General features: G+C 47.1%; 2 protein-coding genes across 2 annotated transcripts in view; one reads left to right on the forward strand and one right to left on the reverse strand.

Moving 5' to 3' along the window:
• The window catches only part of SNRNP200 (small nuclear ribonucleoprotein U5 subunit 200), an 82,960-nt gene extending 77,812 nt beyond the window's left edge, over positions 1–5,148 (reverse strand). The window contains exon 1 of the mRNA XM_073622059.1: positions 4,992–5,148. Coding sequence (XP_073478160.1) covers positions 4,992–5,036 — 45 coding nt within the window. The 5' untranslated portion in view covers positions 5,037–5,148. The remainder of the gene's footprint in view (positions 1–4,991) is intronic.
• An 11,229-nt stretch (positions 5,149–16,377) lies between these two features.
• Positions 16,378–16,977, forward strand: part of NCAPH (non-SMC condensin I complex subunit H) — a 43,886-nt gene continuing 43,286 nt past the window's right edge. Inside the window, exon 1 of the mRNA XM_073622064.1 lies at positions 16,378–16,483. The gene's annotated coding sequence lies outside the window, so the exon portion shown is untranslated. The remainder of the gene's footprint in view (positions 16,484–16,977) is intronic.

The following is a 16,977-nucleotide window of genomic DNA, read 5'->3' on the forward strand; positions in this document are numbered from 1 at the left end:
GAGGTGACGTGGATATTACAGTGGGGGGGAGGTGACGTGGATATTACAGTGGGGGGGAGGTGACGTGGATATTACAGTGGGGGGGAGGTGACGTGGATATTACAGTGGGGGGGAGGTGACGTGGATATTACAGTGGGGGGGAGGTGACGTGGATATTACAGTGGGGGGGAGGTGACGTGGATATTACAGTGGGGGGAGGTGACGTGGATATTACAGTGGGGGGAGGTGACGTGGATATTACAGTGGGGGGGAGGTGACGTGGATATTACAGTGGGGGGAGGTGACGTGGATATTACAGTGGGGGGGAGGCGACGTGGATATTACAGTGGGGGGAGGCGACGTGGATATTACAGTGGGGGAGGCGACGTGGATATTACAGTGGGGGGAGGCGACGTGGATATTACAGTGGGGGGAGGCGACGTGGATATTACAGTGGGGGGAGGTGACGTGGATATTACAGTGGGGGGAGGTGACGTGGATATTACAGTGGGGGGAGGTGACGTGGATATTACAGTGGGGGGAGGTGACGTGGATATTACAGTGGGGGGAGGTGACGTGGATATTACAGTGGGGGGAGGTGACGTGGATATTACAGTGGGGGGAGGTGACGTGGATATTACAGTGGGGGGAGATGACGTGGATATTACAGTGGGGGGAGATGACGTGGATATTACAGTGGGGGGAGATGACGTGGATATTACAGTGGGGGGGAGATGACGTGGATATTACAGTGGGGGGGAGATGACGTGGATATTACAGTGGGGGGGAGATGACGTGGATATTACAGTGGGGGGGAGATGACGTGGATATTACAGTGGGGGGGAGATGACGTGGATATTACAGTGGGGGGGAGATGACGTGGATATTACAGTGGGGGGAGATGACGTGGATATTACAGTGGGGGGGAGATGACGTGGATATTACAGTGGGGGGGAGATGACGTGGATATTACAGTGGGGGGGAGATGACGTGGATATTACAGTGGGGGGGAGATGACGTGGATATTACAGTGGGGGGAGATGACGTGGATATTACAGTGGGGGGAGATGACGTGGATATTACAGTGGGGGGAGATGACGTGGATATTACAGTGGGGGGGGATGACGTGGATATTACAGTGGGGGGGAGATGACGTGGATATTACAGTGGGGGGGAGATGACGTGGATATTACAGTGGGGGGGAGATGACGTGGATATTACAGTGGGGGGAGATGACGTGGATATTACAGTGGGGGGGAGATGACGTGGATATTACAGTGGGGGGGAGATGACGTGGATATTACAGTGGGGGGAGATGACGTGGATATTACAGTGGGGGGAGATGACGTGGATATTACAGTGGGGGGAGATGACGTGGATATTACAGTGGGGGGAGATGACGTGGATATTACAGTGGGGGGAGATGACGTGGATATTACAGTGGGGGGAGATGACGTGGATATTACAGTGGGGGGAGATGACGTGGATATTACAGTGGGGGGAGATGACGTGGATATTACAGTGGGGGGAGATGACGTGGATATTACAGTGGGGGGAGATGACGTGGATATTACAGTGGGGGGAGATGACGTGGATATTACAGTGGGGGGAGATGACGTGGATATTACAGTGGAGGGAAGATGACGTGGATATTACACAGGGGGGGTAGATGACGTGGATATTACAGTGGTGGTGGAATTTTCACAGGTTTTTGTAAATTCAATTAATTTTTTTTTTGTTGTTGATCTGAAAATGATCCGATCCTTGACTCCCTGACCCAAGGAACGATCCGAACCGTGAGTTTTTTGATCCGTTGCACCCCTATTATATATATATATATATATATATATATATATATATATAAAAGGCTACATGTAAACTGTGGTCCGCATCTTTTATTGTTAAGGAGATCAATCACACCAGCAATGTGTTGTTTTACTGGTCACAGCTGTCCCACATCCCCCACCACAACTCATTTTGCAGGATGCACCCAATGTACGGTGCCCTGCAGTTTCCTTGTCCCTGTGCTACTGAAAGAAGAGGCTGAGGCTTGAAGCTGGGTAAACATTTTGCTTTAACCTCTTGGCGTCAGCTGGGAGATGGGACAGGGTTTCTGATCATGTGACCGCCATGATTGGCTGTCACAGTGGTCACATGATCGAAAAGCTCCCGAACCCTACTTGCTTTCTGTTAGCCGCCGGTAACTGTGTAGGAAGCGTGCTCCCTGCTCTGTTTATCCTTAGGTACGTCTACATGCGGGCTCTCGACATTAAGGCCTCCCCCCCAATTCAGCACTGCATCCTCTGCCAGAGCCTTCAGCATTTAACACTTCCGGCAGTATTGGAGGTCTGCGTCCACCCACTGCATGCTGCAGCTCCATCCCCCAATCCTACATCACTACCGAGTCCTGCACTGACCCAGAAGTCTAAGAAAGTCACCACAAATGCATGGCAGGGAACACAGATATGTAACAGCCCCAGAGTTCCAAATGCTGAAAACACAGCCGGAGGCAGAAGCACTGAAACATGGGTGAAGCAGGACACATGGGCTGCTGGGGAGGCGAGAACAATATTTCTTCTCTTGCAGAGACCTGACAAGAACCTTCAGGACACATTCACACCAGGTGCAGTGGAATGCATTTTTTAACTTATTCCCACTACATAGACAATACAAACCCTAGGTTATCCTATGGGCATAGTCAACACCATTACAGCGCACCACAAACGCACAGAAAAACACTGCAAGGACACACATAAAAGCCCAAAGAAGAAAGAAGGTAGTGACCTCAAAGGAAATGCAAGTTCAAAAAAAATTTTAAGCGCAAATACATGTAAAAAAAAAAAAAAAAAAAAAAAACACAAACTTGCACCAATGTGCATGCAAAAGCGCACAGTTTCTGGTGTTAATAGGCCCTGATAGGATCTGTTACCACAGTTCTTGTTTCTGACACCCCGATACATCAAATGCCACATGAGCTCCAATAAGCTGATCATTTGGTGGTCCAGGCGAGAGGCGAGGGCAATGCTGTTATCTTCCTAGGCAAAATGCTGCGAATACTTACTGTAGCGTAATCCTCCCTCAATGCAGAACAAAACCCCTCATAACTGCTCCCCATTAAAATTTAAGATCAAACAGAGGCCAAGATGGCAGCTTTCTTGGCTGATAAGGATAGGGGGGTTTAGATCCGCCTAAACACAATGAGGAAGCCCCTCTCATCAGCTATAGGGTTGAGCTGGCCGTGCTTATCACAATCGTACTACACAAACTAGTACAGAGATGGACAAATTTACTTTGAATCCAGCTAAAAGAGTTAGAAGCCAGTTTTTTTGACTAGCAGGACTTTGTTTTCGGTGGCGGAAGTGGCAGATCTTGGATTTGCACATGGAGGGGGACTGGAGCTGGGCATGCTGCTGGATGGGACGGCTTTCTCACTGGGTGGTTTTCGGGGGATGCATGTCCCTTTGGGGCTCTAGGGATGTGAGGCTCACTTCCCTTCTAGAATATCTCTCTGCACCCCCGTGAGACCACAGGACACGCCTACACATACCCCTTCCCCCAGAAAGCACAGGGCACTTCTCTGCACCCCGCTAACACAAGATACCCCCCTCTGCACTAACACCACAGGATGGCCTTCTGCACTTCAGTGACACCACATGATTCACTTTTGCGCATACACACACTACCCGAAATCACATTACAGCACAGAATACCCCCCCCCCCCGTGATGCCTATGGATACCCCTCCATGCCTCACAACACCGGATAGCACCCCCTCCCATGACACCACAGGATATGACTCTGCACCCCCCTAACACCTCAGGCTACCCCCCTCCGTGACACAATAAATCCCCCGCACCTACTCACACCGCAGGGTATGCTCCCCAACATGACACCACAAGATACCCCTTCTCCCCCGATATAATCTCTCATACACCTTTCTTTTATGTTCCTCATGTGCACGCGCTCTCCGATAACGTCAGTATCCAGGAGCACGCACACGGAGGAAAGCTAGTATGATGTGACCGTATAGCGATAGAGGTTTCCAGCCTGTACAGGGAAAGGATATGCTGTGTGATTGGAACCCCCTGATGACAGGAGGTGTGAGGGCATCAAGGCAGGAGCTATCCGCTCAGGCAGTGGGAGCTGCTCACGCCCGGTGACGGTGTTCTGTTGAATACCGCAAACCGTTGGATAATGCCTCCGAAGATCTGCGCATGTGCAGGACGTAACGTCACACCAGCTGATCTCGTGATCAGCTGGTGTGAGGTCAGCACTGCGCATGCACAGATCCTCAGATGCATTTTCTGACGATCAGCAAAGCGCGGTGTTCTGTTGAATAGTGCAGATCGCCTTCCGCCTGTGACGTGAGCAGTGATGTCTCACACATGCGCAAAGAGCAATGCAAAATGTGATAATTAGATTCTCCCTCCGCGAATCTTTGCTCCAAATCAGGGACCCTCGAACTCAGGGACAGTTGGGAGCTATGTAGTCAGATAACGCCTCCGACAATCGTGCATGCGCACTGTTGACATCACGCCAGCTGATTGGGAGATCAGCTGGAGTTACGTTAGGTACTGCGCATGCACAGGTCGTCTGAGGCATTATCCGAGGAGATGCACTATTCAACAGAACACCACCAGTTGATGGGCTGGTAGGTGCCCGGGCAGCGGGGCGTGGTTTTCTGGTGACCGTAGTGACCTGCGATTTGTCAAGCCCTAAAACGAGTAGATTCAGTTTTTAATTAAAAACTGAAGGAGAATGTAACATGTAGGGGCCAGATTTCCAGAGACCTGCCAAGGAGCCAATGGCCCTGGAGATCCCAGTAATAGACTGCCAACCACAAAGAGTGCTGAAAAAGTTATCAATTGTGGGATAAAGCTGCCTAAATTGGCTGGTCTACAGGACATCCCACTGTACTCCCTCCATGGGACCCCTGAGAGCCCACTGCGACTGCTCAGTCTAACCTCTCCCGGCTTACACTGGTATATGAGCAAGTATGCTATGTCTACTTACCGCTTTGTACTCGTACTGCAAGCTACGGGCGGTAACGTCCGCCATGCTGCCGTTCCTTCCCCGGTCTGCACTTCACACACAGGTAGGAACAACGCGCTGCAAACGAAACTTCCGCCGCACTTTTTTACTTCCGGGTGATTTTATAAAAACTTCGCCACACCATACTACTTCCGGGCCATTTATTAACAACTTCCGCCATACTCTTCCACAACAGCGTCCCTAACATTTACTTCCAGGCTATGGAAAAAAAATACTGTTTTTTTTTTCTACAGCTTTATTGAAAATTAAAAATTAACAGTGTTGCAGTATAATGCCTGAGGTCAATAGAATAAAGTGTAACTTTAGGCAATTTTTTTTTTGTTCTGTATAAAGTTGGGGAAGTTGGAACCTCTGTCAAATTTTTTATTGCTGTCTCTATCCCAGATATCCCAACCTGCAGAAACTCATTTCAGGGAGGTGGCGCTTCGCTCCTGCAAACGCCCCCACCCTCCGCAGCAAAATATTTTTTAAATCGCTTTTTCAATATTTTTTTTGTAGTGCTTCTGGGGAAGGGGGTGGGTGGTATGTGTATGGTGTCAGTATTTTTTTTTATTTTTAATTGATTTTTTATACAATTTAATTTGTTTTTAATTTTTTTTCCACAATACTTTGTGGGGGGAGGGGGTTGGGGCAGTGGAGAGTGTTGGTAGGGCAGGGGAGAGTAGTGTCAGTAGTTTTTTATTTATTTTTTTCACACTCTTTCATTTTTTTAGAATCTTTTTACAATATTTTTTTATATATTTTTTGGGGGGCTTTGGTGAGATGTCAGGGGTCTAAACAGGCCCCTGACATCTCCCCTTTGAGACAGACAAAGTGACTGAGGACGATCTCGCTCACTGTGTCCTATTACTAGTTCCCCCCCACAGCCCGGCGGGAGAGGAAGGGAGCCAGCTGTGGGGGGCGGGGGCGGAGGAAGGACATGGAGGGGGCCAGAGGAGAACGGGGGGGGGGGGGGGGGGAAGGACATGGAGGGGGCCGGGGGAGGAGCAGACAGAGCAGCTGGGAATGATCGGTGCACAGCAGGAGGGACAGCTGTGATCACCGATCTCCCTGTATAGTTTTTAGCTGACAGCCGCGGGAGGGAGAGAGGAGAAGCGGCTGTCAGCTAAATATCGATACAAAGGAGATTGGTGATCACAGGCTGTTCCCAGCTGCACCGATCATTCCCGGGAGATCGGGAGGCTCTTGCGGGTGTGCAGGAGCTGCCGCAGAAATGCAGGGACAGGTAATGCCCGCGATGTCCTCACCCAAAGCCGTCCCTCAGCTCCGGGTGGAGGCGCTGGCATTGCTAGTAAAGGAATCGGGAAGTGAAGCCTTGAGGCTTCACAACCTGGTTCCCTACTGTACATGCGTGAGTCACGCTGCGCATTCTGAGTGGTCCCTTCTGCCTCCTGGGACCTGTGTCTCCCAGAAGACAGCGCGGGGGGATGGAGGAGGGGCCGGACATGGCGTAGATCATCGAGGATACTGCGGCGATCTTTTGTCAGAAACGGGAGCAAATACCTGTATTAGACAGGTATCTGCTGCCCACTCCCCACTAAAAGGTGCCAAATGTGACACCAGAGGGGGGCAGGAACCCGGACAGCGGAAGTTCAATTTTTGGGTGGAACTCCACTTTGACTGACAATTATGCAATCGTGCGCCACTGTACCCAATTAAAATTGATGCCCTATTTTTTCCCACAAATAGAGCTTTCTTTTGGTGGTACTTGATCACCTCTGCATTTTTTATTTTTTTATTTTTTTTTGCAGTCTAAACAAAACAAAAAAAAAAAGACAGACAATTTTGAAGAAAAAAAAAAAACAATATTTTTACTTTCTGCTATAAAACATATCCAATAAAAAAAATGAAAAAAAATCGAATTTATTTAAAAAAAATACGTGCCAATATGTATTCTGTTACAAATTTTGGGGGGTAAATCCCAATAAGCGGATATTGATTGGTTTGTGCAAAAGTTATAACATCTACAAACTATGGGATATTTTTATTTATTTATTTATTTTTTACTACTAATGGTGATCAGCGACCTATAGTGGGACTGCGATATTGCAGCGCACGTTCAGACACTAACTGACACTTTTTGGGAACCATTGACAGTAATACAGTGATTAGTGCTAAAAAATCTGCACTGTCACTGTACTAATGACACTGGTTGGGAAGGGGTTAAAGTGTTTGTAAAGTCTCCTTTTTTTGAAAATAACAAACATGTTATACTTGCCTCCTCTGTGCAGTAGATTTGCACAGGGCAGCCTGGATCCTCCTTTTCTCGAGTCCCTCTTCACTGCTCCTGGCCCCTCCCTTCCTTTTGAGTGCCCTCACAGCAAGCAGCTTGCTATGGGGGCACCCAGAGCCGAGCTGCAGCTCTGTGTGTCCATTCAGACACTGAGCTGCCGTTCAGCCCTGCCCCCTCTCTCTCCTGATTGTCTAACTGCCTTCGATTGACAGCTGTGGGAACCAATGGGACCACTGTTGTGTCTCAGCCAATCAGAAGAGTCCCAGACGGCCAAGGGACTCATGGACATTGCTGGAGAGAGATGGGGCTAGGGTATTAGGGGGTGCTGGGGAGTCTGCTGCACACAGAAGGCTTTTTATCTTAATGCATAGAATGCATTAGGATAAAAAAAACCTTCTGCCTTTACAACTTCTTTAACATCAGGGGCAATCAAAGGGTTAATTGTGTGCCTAGCCTGTGTTTTACTACAGTGTGGGAGGTACTTTTACTAGGGGAAGACATGGATTTATGTCCCTGCTTTGCAGAGACACAGGATCCATGCTTCCCCTCCTGTCAGAACTGGAGCAGTTTTATTTCTACAGGGCAAGAGCATTTGCGCCCGCTACCCGGAAGAGCCACATCACGTATATATACGTAATCCGGCTCTTCTGGGTAGTGGGCACGAATGCGTGCCGCCACCAGTGGCTTGTTCCCGATCTGATTATACACACCGGTAGCCAATCAGGGGGTACCGCAAACTCGATGACTGCCGGCACCCTTTGATCATCCTGCAGAGACACAGAATAGCAGTCGACGGGTGTCGGCAGACACAGGGCTCATGGTATCCCCTGATCGGCTCCTGCTGTGTATAATCAGAGCGGGAACGAGCCGCTGGTGGCGGCACACATTCGTGCCCACTACCCAGAAGAGCCAGATTATGTATATATACATGATCTCGCTTTTCCGGGTAGCGGGCGCAAATGCTCCTGTCCTGTAGCAGTAAAACTGCTATAGGGCAGTCAGAAAGTGGTTAAAGTGGAACTAAAGCCATTAAAGTTACCTACCCAATAACAGACCAAGACCTTCGCTGGTACTGGTATCTTCGCCCTAGGCGACAGTTTTTGGGTATCTCAATTGGCTGGAGCGGGATGACGCAACTCCTTTGCATGCACAGGAGTCAGTCATCCCAACACACATGGGCTATGCTGGTGTTGTAAGCTGAGCTGTGCATGCACAGCTCAGTTTACATGCCACAGAAGACTGTGAGCAAGCAGGCACTGTGGGTGTACTTTGTTGCAGAAGAGACATTTAATGTCTCTTCTGCGATAATATCCTGCCTGCTTGCAGTCTTTTATTAAATCCAAAACCACAAATATAATATCTTGCAGTATACCAATCATTAGATGTGGTGGCTGCATTCATTTTCTTTTCTTTGTTTTTTTTTTCACTCTGTTTTAACCTGCTGATCTGGCCAGTAACCACCTGTATTAATGAGACACAACTCTGGAGGATTGAGACTAGGAGGCACAGCAGAGAGCCGCATTTTCCACATGGGAGTGAGGGTAGTGTTAATTGTATTAGCAGATTTAAATACACTAAACATATTAAAGTCAAACTCCAGCTCACTTTTTATAATAAGTCACAGCAAACAGTTTTTTCCTCCTTTTGGGATAAAGGTTTGCATGAATATGTAGCGGTACCCCCGAGAGGCCTGCTGGATGATGATGGTCAAATGCACAGTCACTGTACACTTCCAGCTCTTCTTTTTGACATGCGGGCAAGAGCAGGTGCATGGATCCGTACACAGACATCATTTGTATGTTAGCAGATAAGGCTTGTATACCTGTGATGTGTACAGTATGTCACAAGTACATTCATGATATTTCATATTCCCTTTTTTTTTTTTTTTTTGGAAAGAAATGCATATTGAAGAAATGTGGACATTATGTGAATTGGAAAACTTTGAATTTCACAATGATACACGTAGTCCCTGGCCTCTTTAGGCCTAATAGTTACCTCCAGAGTTAGGGAGAGCTGACATCCTTCAGTGTAGAGTGGGTCACGAGGCATGGTGGGTGTAATGCAAGATGAACAGGTGGGCGCCAGACACTTTTTGAATGCAAAGAGTTATATTGTCTCTTAAACAGAACTGTAGGAGAGAGGGTTAGGGCCAGGACAACCTTAGGTAGATGCAAAGATAATTAGCAGACTCTGAGACGTCTATAGATAGACAGTTATACAGGTGAAGGCCTCTAGCCGGACACCGCTTCTGTATAGGTAGGTGTCAGGGAGCCGCCGGCGCCAGACCTGGGCGTTTGCATGCGCCTATGCGCCGGTGCACTCCTATGCGAACATTGCAGCAAAGTCCTGCTGTTTCCAGGCATCAGCGCGGCGCTCGGGTGCGCGGCGCTTGTGCGCGGGCGCACGGGCGTGCGCGCGTTCGCGCCGTTTTGGCGCCAAAGAGCGCATAAAAGTTCCCCTGTGCCACTGGCACATTGCTGCTTCGTCTCAGGTCTGTGATTCCTGTAACCTGCACCTGATTGATTGTTACCTGATTTGACCCGGCTTGTCTGACCATCCGTCCTGCTCCTATCCGACCCGGCCTGCCTGACTATTCTACTGCTTCTGCCTGATACCGTTGCCGATCTCTGCTTGTCTACCTACTCTGCCTCTGCCTGCCGTTATTGCCTGTCTCACCTACCTGCTGACCCGGACTGTCTGACCTTGCTTGTGCTTGCTGTTTATTCTTTGCTGTTGCACCTTCAGCTTCAGCTCCAGTGATCTCTGCATCTCCAGTGTTCCAGCCTGCTGCCTCCAGTCTCCACCTGATCTGCAGTCCAGCCATCCCTGCGGGATCTCTACCTCTCTTCAGCATCAGAGACTCTACTTCAACAGGCACTCCTAACCCACTGCGCTCAGGAGACCACTGTTCCCACTCCAGTGGCTTCTGAACCAGCGTTGTATGAGAGGTCTTCTCCTACAAGTCAGGCTCTACTACCAGGTACCTAACAGTAGGTCTCCTATGGCAACAATCTTGTAGCTGTATCTTGTAGCTGTTGTATCTTGTAGCTGTTACTAACGGTAAAGGTATTCAACTATCTGCAACACGAACAGTTCTCTTTACCCCACACTCCTTCACTGTGGGTCTTCACTCAACGAACTCCCAGTCACTCTCACTAGACCTCAGATCCACTAGCCACTGGATCCCCTGAGCTCTTTCACTGTAGCACTCAGTGTCTTCCTCAAGCGTTACCCCCACTTCCCTGCTGGGTCCCTGGCTTGGCACTCACAGATACTCTTCAAGCTTCACCCCTGCTGACACGTTAGGTGGCTTGCCACTCCACAAGCGTCACCTCGGCTGTCCCGCTGGGTCCCTGACTTGGCACTTGCTGAAGTTTTCCCACTTCTTCACCGTCCCCGGCTGGCAAGAAGTCTGCTCTGGTACTGGCCTCAGCTTACTCACAATGGTCTTCAGTAACAAGGTGGATGGACCTTCAGTAGCGACAGCTTTCCCTCTACCTCCAACCATGACTGGTTCCCCGGCCAGCGGAACAGTAACTTCTGTTTGGACTAAAAGCCAGCAGTCCCAACCCTACACTGCTTTCCTACTTCTGGATAGGCCCTCAGACAGCCTAGCAGCCAGATGTCCCTGGGATAGTCCTTAGGTTTCTGGCCTAGCAGCCCGGGGCAGCATAACACATGTACACCCAGACAGCCGTCCAGGTGGCACAGAACCCCTGATCACCTGACTCCACCCAAATAAATAGGTTCTCCCAGCAGACCAAGGGACTCAAGAAAATCCCTGCCCATTGGCTGAGACACCCCATCTATTCCTAATCTGTCCTTGCAATGCCCTTGTCTTATCTAATGTCACTAGATACCTGGCCATCTAGTGACAGAAGAGAGAACTGCAGCAAATCCAGAATTAGGGCAAAATCAATTGACCTCCTAACAATTGGCCAAGGCAACTATCACTTGGCAAAAGATTTAAGAGCAACCCTGCCTAAACTTCAGGGTGCTACATACAGATATGTGAGAATCTGTCTGCTTTTGTGGGGCTTATGTAGTTGGAAAACCCATAATACTTTAAGGTGCAGTCATCTTGCGTTTGGATTGTAGATGCTTCTGAGTTCCTTCTAAGATGCATCAAGCTGATTTTGCATTCTCTGCCATCTATGGAGAGAAAAAAAGTTCTGATGCAACCAAGGCCAATGTACACAAGTCCTTTATTTTAATCAAAATAGCGCTGCACAATGTGATGATTTAAACATTCACAGTAAAAAATAAAAATAAAAAAACATGCACCAAATTAAATTAAAAACATACAAATTATAATAAAATGAAATGCTTTGTGTTTTTTCAAATATGATTCTAACAACTCCAATTCATGCTTCACAAATATCTTCTGTGAATAAACCATGTAATGCAAATGCCTTCACCCATTTCTGCTCACCTTGTATTCTGACCTATGAACAATCAGTCAAAATGCACCTGCCCCTTTAAGGGAATGATAGGCGCTTGTATGATGTAAACTGGGATCGATCCCAGGTGTTACTCCATATTTCCAAATGGTTCCATTGGGTATTATACCACTGTTGATATTCAGCAAGATTCAGACAGTGCTCAAAGATAAAAAGATAAAGCCATCATAGTGCTTTCTGTAATATTCTAAAATTTTATTCCCAAATACCAATAAAATTACACTCACATAATGTGCACTGGTGCACCACTGACAAAAAGCTCTCACTATCTCCTTTAATACAAAAGGGGGCAATGTAGATGAAAGCTGCATTTTGTGATCACAGCATATAAGAAACCTATGATGTCCCCTTAAAAGTCCAACTTTTTTCTGTTTGTGTGTTAGCCTTGAGCAGGATTACCTTCTGACCAACTTCCTTGTGTTATGTCCTACGACACTGGCTCCACCCTTTACACGTTACACTACAGTCACGTGGCTTCATCAGAGGGATGGGCCCTTTGAGTATACAATAATTTTGGAAACTCTATAGTAATTGCACAGGGGTTCATTTTGATTGCATACACAAGTCGTTTCCCTGAATAAAACCACTAGATAGACTGAGCTATTCAGCATAGTTACATAGATAAAGCAATTTAAAACCCTAAAAAAAAACATGATTATTTTGCCGCTTATCTACTTAGATGTGGTGGCTGCATTCATTTTCTTTTTGAAGGTCTTTTTTTGTTCCTTATTTTCACCTCTTGACTTTTCCAGTAACACACTTCCTGTCTTAGGGTTACCCACTTACCACTGAACAGCAATCTGCAGTGCATCGCTCTTCAGAGTGTGTTTGACAGATGGTGAGGAGGCAAGAGGAAAAGCCCAAACACCGCACACCTACAAGAGCCCAGGTATCAGAGTAAAAGCCGCTTTAACCCAGCTCCATCCAGGCCACTCCCCAGAACATCAGCGCTCAGAGAATTGTGCTTGGAGACTCATTTTCATTTGGTTATACATGCAGGGCTCTCCCTTAAAGTCCCCTTTCTACAGCTCCATTCTCCTGCGAAAATAGATGACATTTTGTATTTCCAGGCACATAACCAACATTGACCTTGAATGCCTACTGAGGCATAGAACTGTATTGTTTTCAGGCAGTTGACATGTGATCTAACCTTATTTCTTAGCTGTAGAAAAGCCTTGACATTGATGACATTTTGTATTTCTAGGCACATAACCAACATTGACCTTGAATGCCTACTAAGGCATAGAACTCTATTGTTTTCAGGCATTTGACATGTGATCTAACCTTATTTCTTGGCTGTAAAAAAGCCTTGTCAATCATAAGAGTAAATGAGAAATTTTCCAACCACCATCGTGTGTGATTATTCCCTGTGTAAACAGTTTTGGGCATATTTTGGATATAGTTTTAAAGTTAGTATACAGCAGACTGCTTCTGACATTATCAGTAGTGTTACATATATGGACTAGCAGATTTACATGTCCAGGACATGTCTACATGTCCTGGAGTGTGCTTCTGCTTCCCTCAAGATGCTTGCCCTGAGCTTTGGACTGTCCACTATCTCTGCAGGATCTAGCCATCCGCTTTACCTAATTACATGACTTCTCTCATTGCCATACCATTTCCATTTACAGACTTATGGTTCCGGGGTGTGCTGCAGGGTATTGATGCTCACTGCTGGGGGATCTATTCTAGGTGGAGGGAGATCTATTTTTGCAGGGGGGTCTATTGTTGCTGAGGAGGTCTATTGTTGCTGGTGCGGGACCTATTGTTGCTAGGGGTGGGTCTTATGTTGCTGGGGGGGTCAGTTGTTGCTGAAGGAGATCTACTGTTGGGGGAGGGGTCTATTGTTGATGGCTGCCAGAGAGTCTATTAATGCCGGCTGTGTAGAGATCTGTTGATGCTTCCGGGAGTCTATTGTTGCTGGGGGGGAATTTTGTTGTGGGTGATACATTGTTGTTAGGGGAATCTATTGTTCTGACGGGGATCTATTTTACTGCTTTTCTTAATATCGTTACCAAATTCCATACAAATTACTTAGCACCACAAAATGATACTTGGTTCTGTATTGTCTAAAAGGGGCGGTACTGGGAGGTGGGTAGGGGATGGAACCAAGGAACGGTGCTCGGAGGTGGGTGGGGGCGAGGAAAAGGGGTGACTCGGAAAAGGGGAGTTCCTGAACCTAATGTCTGAGAAAAAAAGCCCTGGAAGTAATGATTGTATCTGTGGACATGGGGTGTTGCATGGGGAGGTTTTTGCATGTTGGTGATCTCCTCGTGAATTGTATCGATCTTATTTTTGAAGTGATTGGCGATCTCCTAGACAGTGAGTGAGTTAGAGGGTGGAGGCAGTGGAGGACAGAGTAGAGTGTTGAAGGTAGAGAAGAGTTGACGTGGACTGGATGAGAAGGTGTTAATGAGTGTGATAAAGTAGGTCTGTTTGGCAGTGTGGAAGCAGGAATAGTATTTTAGGAGGGCAGATTTATATTGTGTGAAGTCTTACTGGAACTTAGTCTTATGCCACAGACGCTCAAGAGCGCAGCTACATTTTCTGGGACTTCTGGTGTCGTCTGATGTCTTATGATGACTTGCCTAGTGGACAGATTACACAAGTGAAGCTAGGTAATGAGATTTTGACAGTCCAGGATCTTCTTGAATACTAGTGTCGAACTGTCTGGGTGGGCATGACATTTAGGCTTGTCTAGGTGACTAGTTGTTAATTAGCTTGCTGTTCAGTTAGCTTACTGTTTATGTTTATGTTAGCTATTCATTAGATGTACTGATATTACTGTTAGCAGTTTGCATTGTTTAGGATAATGCGATCAAGCTCTTATCTAATTTTGTGTGGTGTACATTCTGTGTGAGTTTACAATACAGTGTCAGTTTGCACCTAAGCTAGTGTTGTCTAGTTCTTGGGTGTAATGCTCAGCTATAATACCTGGTTCCAGAGTACAGGAGGCTGTATCTTGGTGGAGACACCCAGGCTGGGTGTGAGGTGGTCCTTCACTTTGCCTAAAAATGGAGAGCAACTGAGCATGTGCAGAGCAGGATGGGACAGTGTAATACTGGGTTTTAAACAGTATAGACACTTATTTTTAATGTTTTACATAGGTATAACTGCAAAAGGGACCAGCCCGAAGTGGTCTAGCAGGACTCTTTTTCTGACTAAAATTCCAGACTTTACTAGAAAAGAAAACTAAAGCAGCCACCACATTGGCTACAATGTATAAAAGTTGCTTTGTTTTGTGTTTTTTGAGGGTTTATAGTGGTTATGAGTCCTTGTTCACACTGATTTCAAACTGGCATTTTAGTTTGACTTCGGGGGGCCAGTGGCGGCCCGTCCATTTGGGGGCGCATTGGCACCGCTCCCCTAATCCATGCGCTGGACGCCTGTATTTCAATGTTTTTTTTTTTTTTTAAGCACATGATTAGAGCCTGAGGCTCTAATTGGCTTCAAAAAAAGGTGGTCTCGGAGCGCAGAGCACTGCGCCCACCCAGTTTATGACAACAGTGAATTAATATTCACTATTGTCTTCCTGATTCTCCTCCCAGCCAATCAGGAAGTGCCCGTGACCTAGATGGGGTAAGGGCGGGGCTGGTGGGGAGACGAGCAAGCAACGGGGGGGTGGTGGTTTGACTGAGCGACCGACCGGAGGGGCAGGTTGTTCGGTCTGCAAAGGAGGTCAGTCTACAGGGTTTGTTAACACGTATAACTCAAAAACTGCCAGACCCTCTATTAGAGCCTGACAGAGAACGCTGCATTAGTCCCTCTGACGTCAGCCGGGGAGATCACATGGCTGCCCAGCCTGTCCTGACCGACCTGAAGACAGCTCTAAAACGGTATTTACAACGCTCGTTTTTACAATACGGGAAAAGAAAACGAATGGTGTATACCTGGCTTTGTACTGCCTTGTTTGTGCCAGGAAAAAACATTTCAGATCTACTTTTTTTTTTATTTTTCGGCCATCATACTGTGACAAATAAAGAGAACATGAACAAATCCACTAGGTCAACAAAGCATTATATTATAATTAAAACTAGCATTTATAGGGTAGCTATATTTATTGGGAAGAAGATCCTTGATAAAAAAAATCAGATGAATCCAGGAGCACCTCTGCAAGAGTAAATCCTGTCCTTCATGTCACTGTATTGTTCCCAAATTCAATATTCATTACAGTAACATACCTCCCAACTTTATGAGATGGGATTGAGGGACACCTATCAGCAAAAGTATGCAGGCATAGGACACACCCCTTGCCACGCCCCCTTAAAGGGGAATTGTACAAAAAAACAAGATTGGTTTAACCCACAAGTGCTTTTTTTTACCACTACTATTCCTTTATATTGGCTTTTAGAATTTACAAATGCAGCAATTTAGAAATCAGATGAAATGTTTCAGATGAAAGGTTTAGCCCTGGAAAACACTTTAAGATAGATAAAAAGTGCATTTTATATACAACTATATAGATCAGACCAAAATGAGGGACAAATGAGGAGGAATGAGGGACAGAGGGACATTGCTCCAAATCAGGGACACCGACAATCATAGGAGCAAATGAGCAGTACCAATGCGACAACACTGGCACTGGCACTCGCCCCAAACAAACATGGCGCCCGTCACCCTCCCCGTCCACCATGCTCCGCCCAGTACCCTGCCCACAGCTCTGTAGAACCGCCTCGAGCCGTTATCTCGTGACGTCATCACGCTGTGCGATAGCGCGGAATTTTTGAAAGCTCTGGAGCCGGAAATCAGGCGTCCGGGAGGTACGTGTGTTGTCTGGGTATACCGGGGACCGGTAATGGGGTATATGGAGAGTATATGGGTGGTAGTATGCGTCCGGCCAGCCTCGGGTTCGGCGGGCAGCGCTGTCACTGGGATTGGACTGCTGCAATACACAGAACTCGTACTGCAGCTGCTTATATTAATAAAGCTTGTTGTGAGGAAACAATTGACATAGAGGAGCTCCATTATAATACACACTGAGTCAGAGACATTGCTTGTAAATTAAACGTGTCACCATACAATCGCCTTCAGCTCTACCATCTACTGTGTGGTACAAAGGCCTGTCTGATGGGATAGGTGAGGTGTGTCCTGTTATTTGGTAAATCTAAAGGAGTCCATACCCTATACCAGGGGTCTCCAAACTGTGGACTTTTGCTTGTTTTTATCTGGCACTTGGGGCACCATGCCTGCCACTGACCCCCCCCCCCAACGATGGGGCACCATGCCTGCCACTGACCCCCCCCCCCCCCAACGA

This window comes from Aquarana catesbeiana, linkage group LG03, assembly GCF_042186555.1.
Source record: "Aquarana catesbeiana isolate 2022-GZ linkage group LG03, ASM4218655v1, whole genome shotgun sequence".
NCBI lineage: Eukaryota > Metazoa > Chordata > Amphibia > Anura > Ranidae > Aquarana > Aquarana catesbeiana.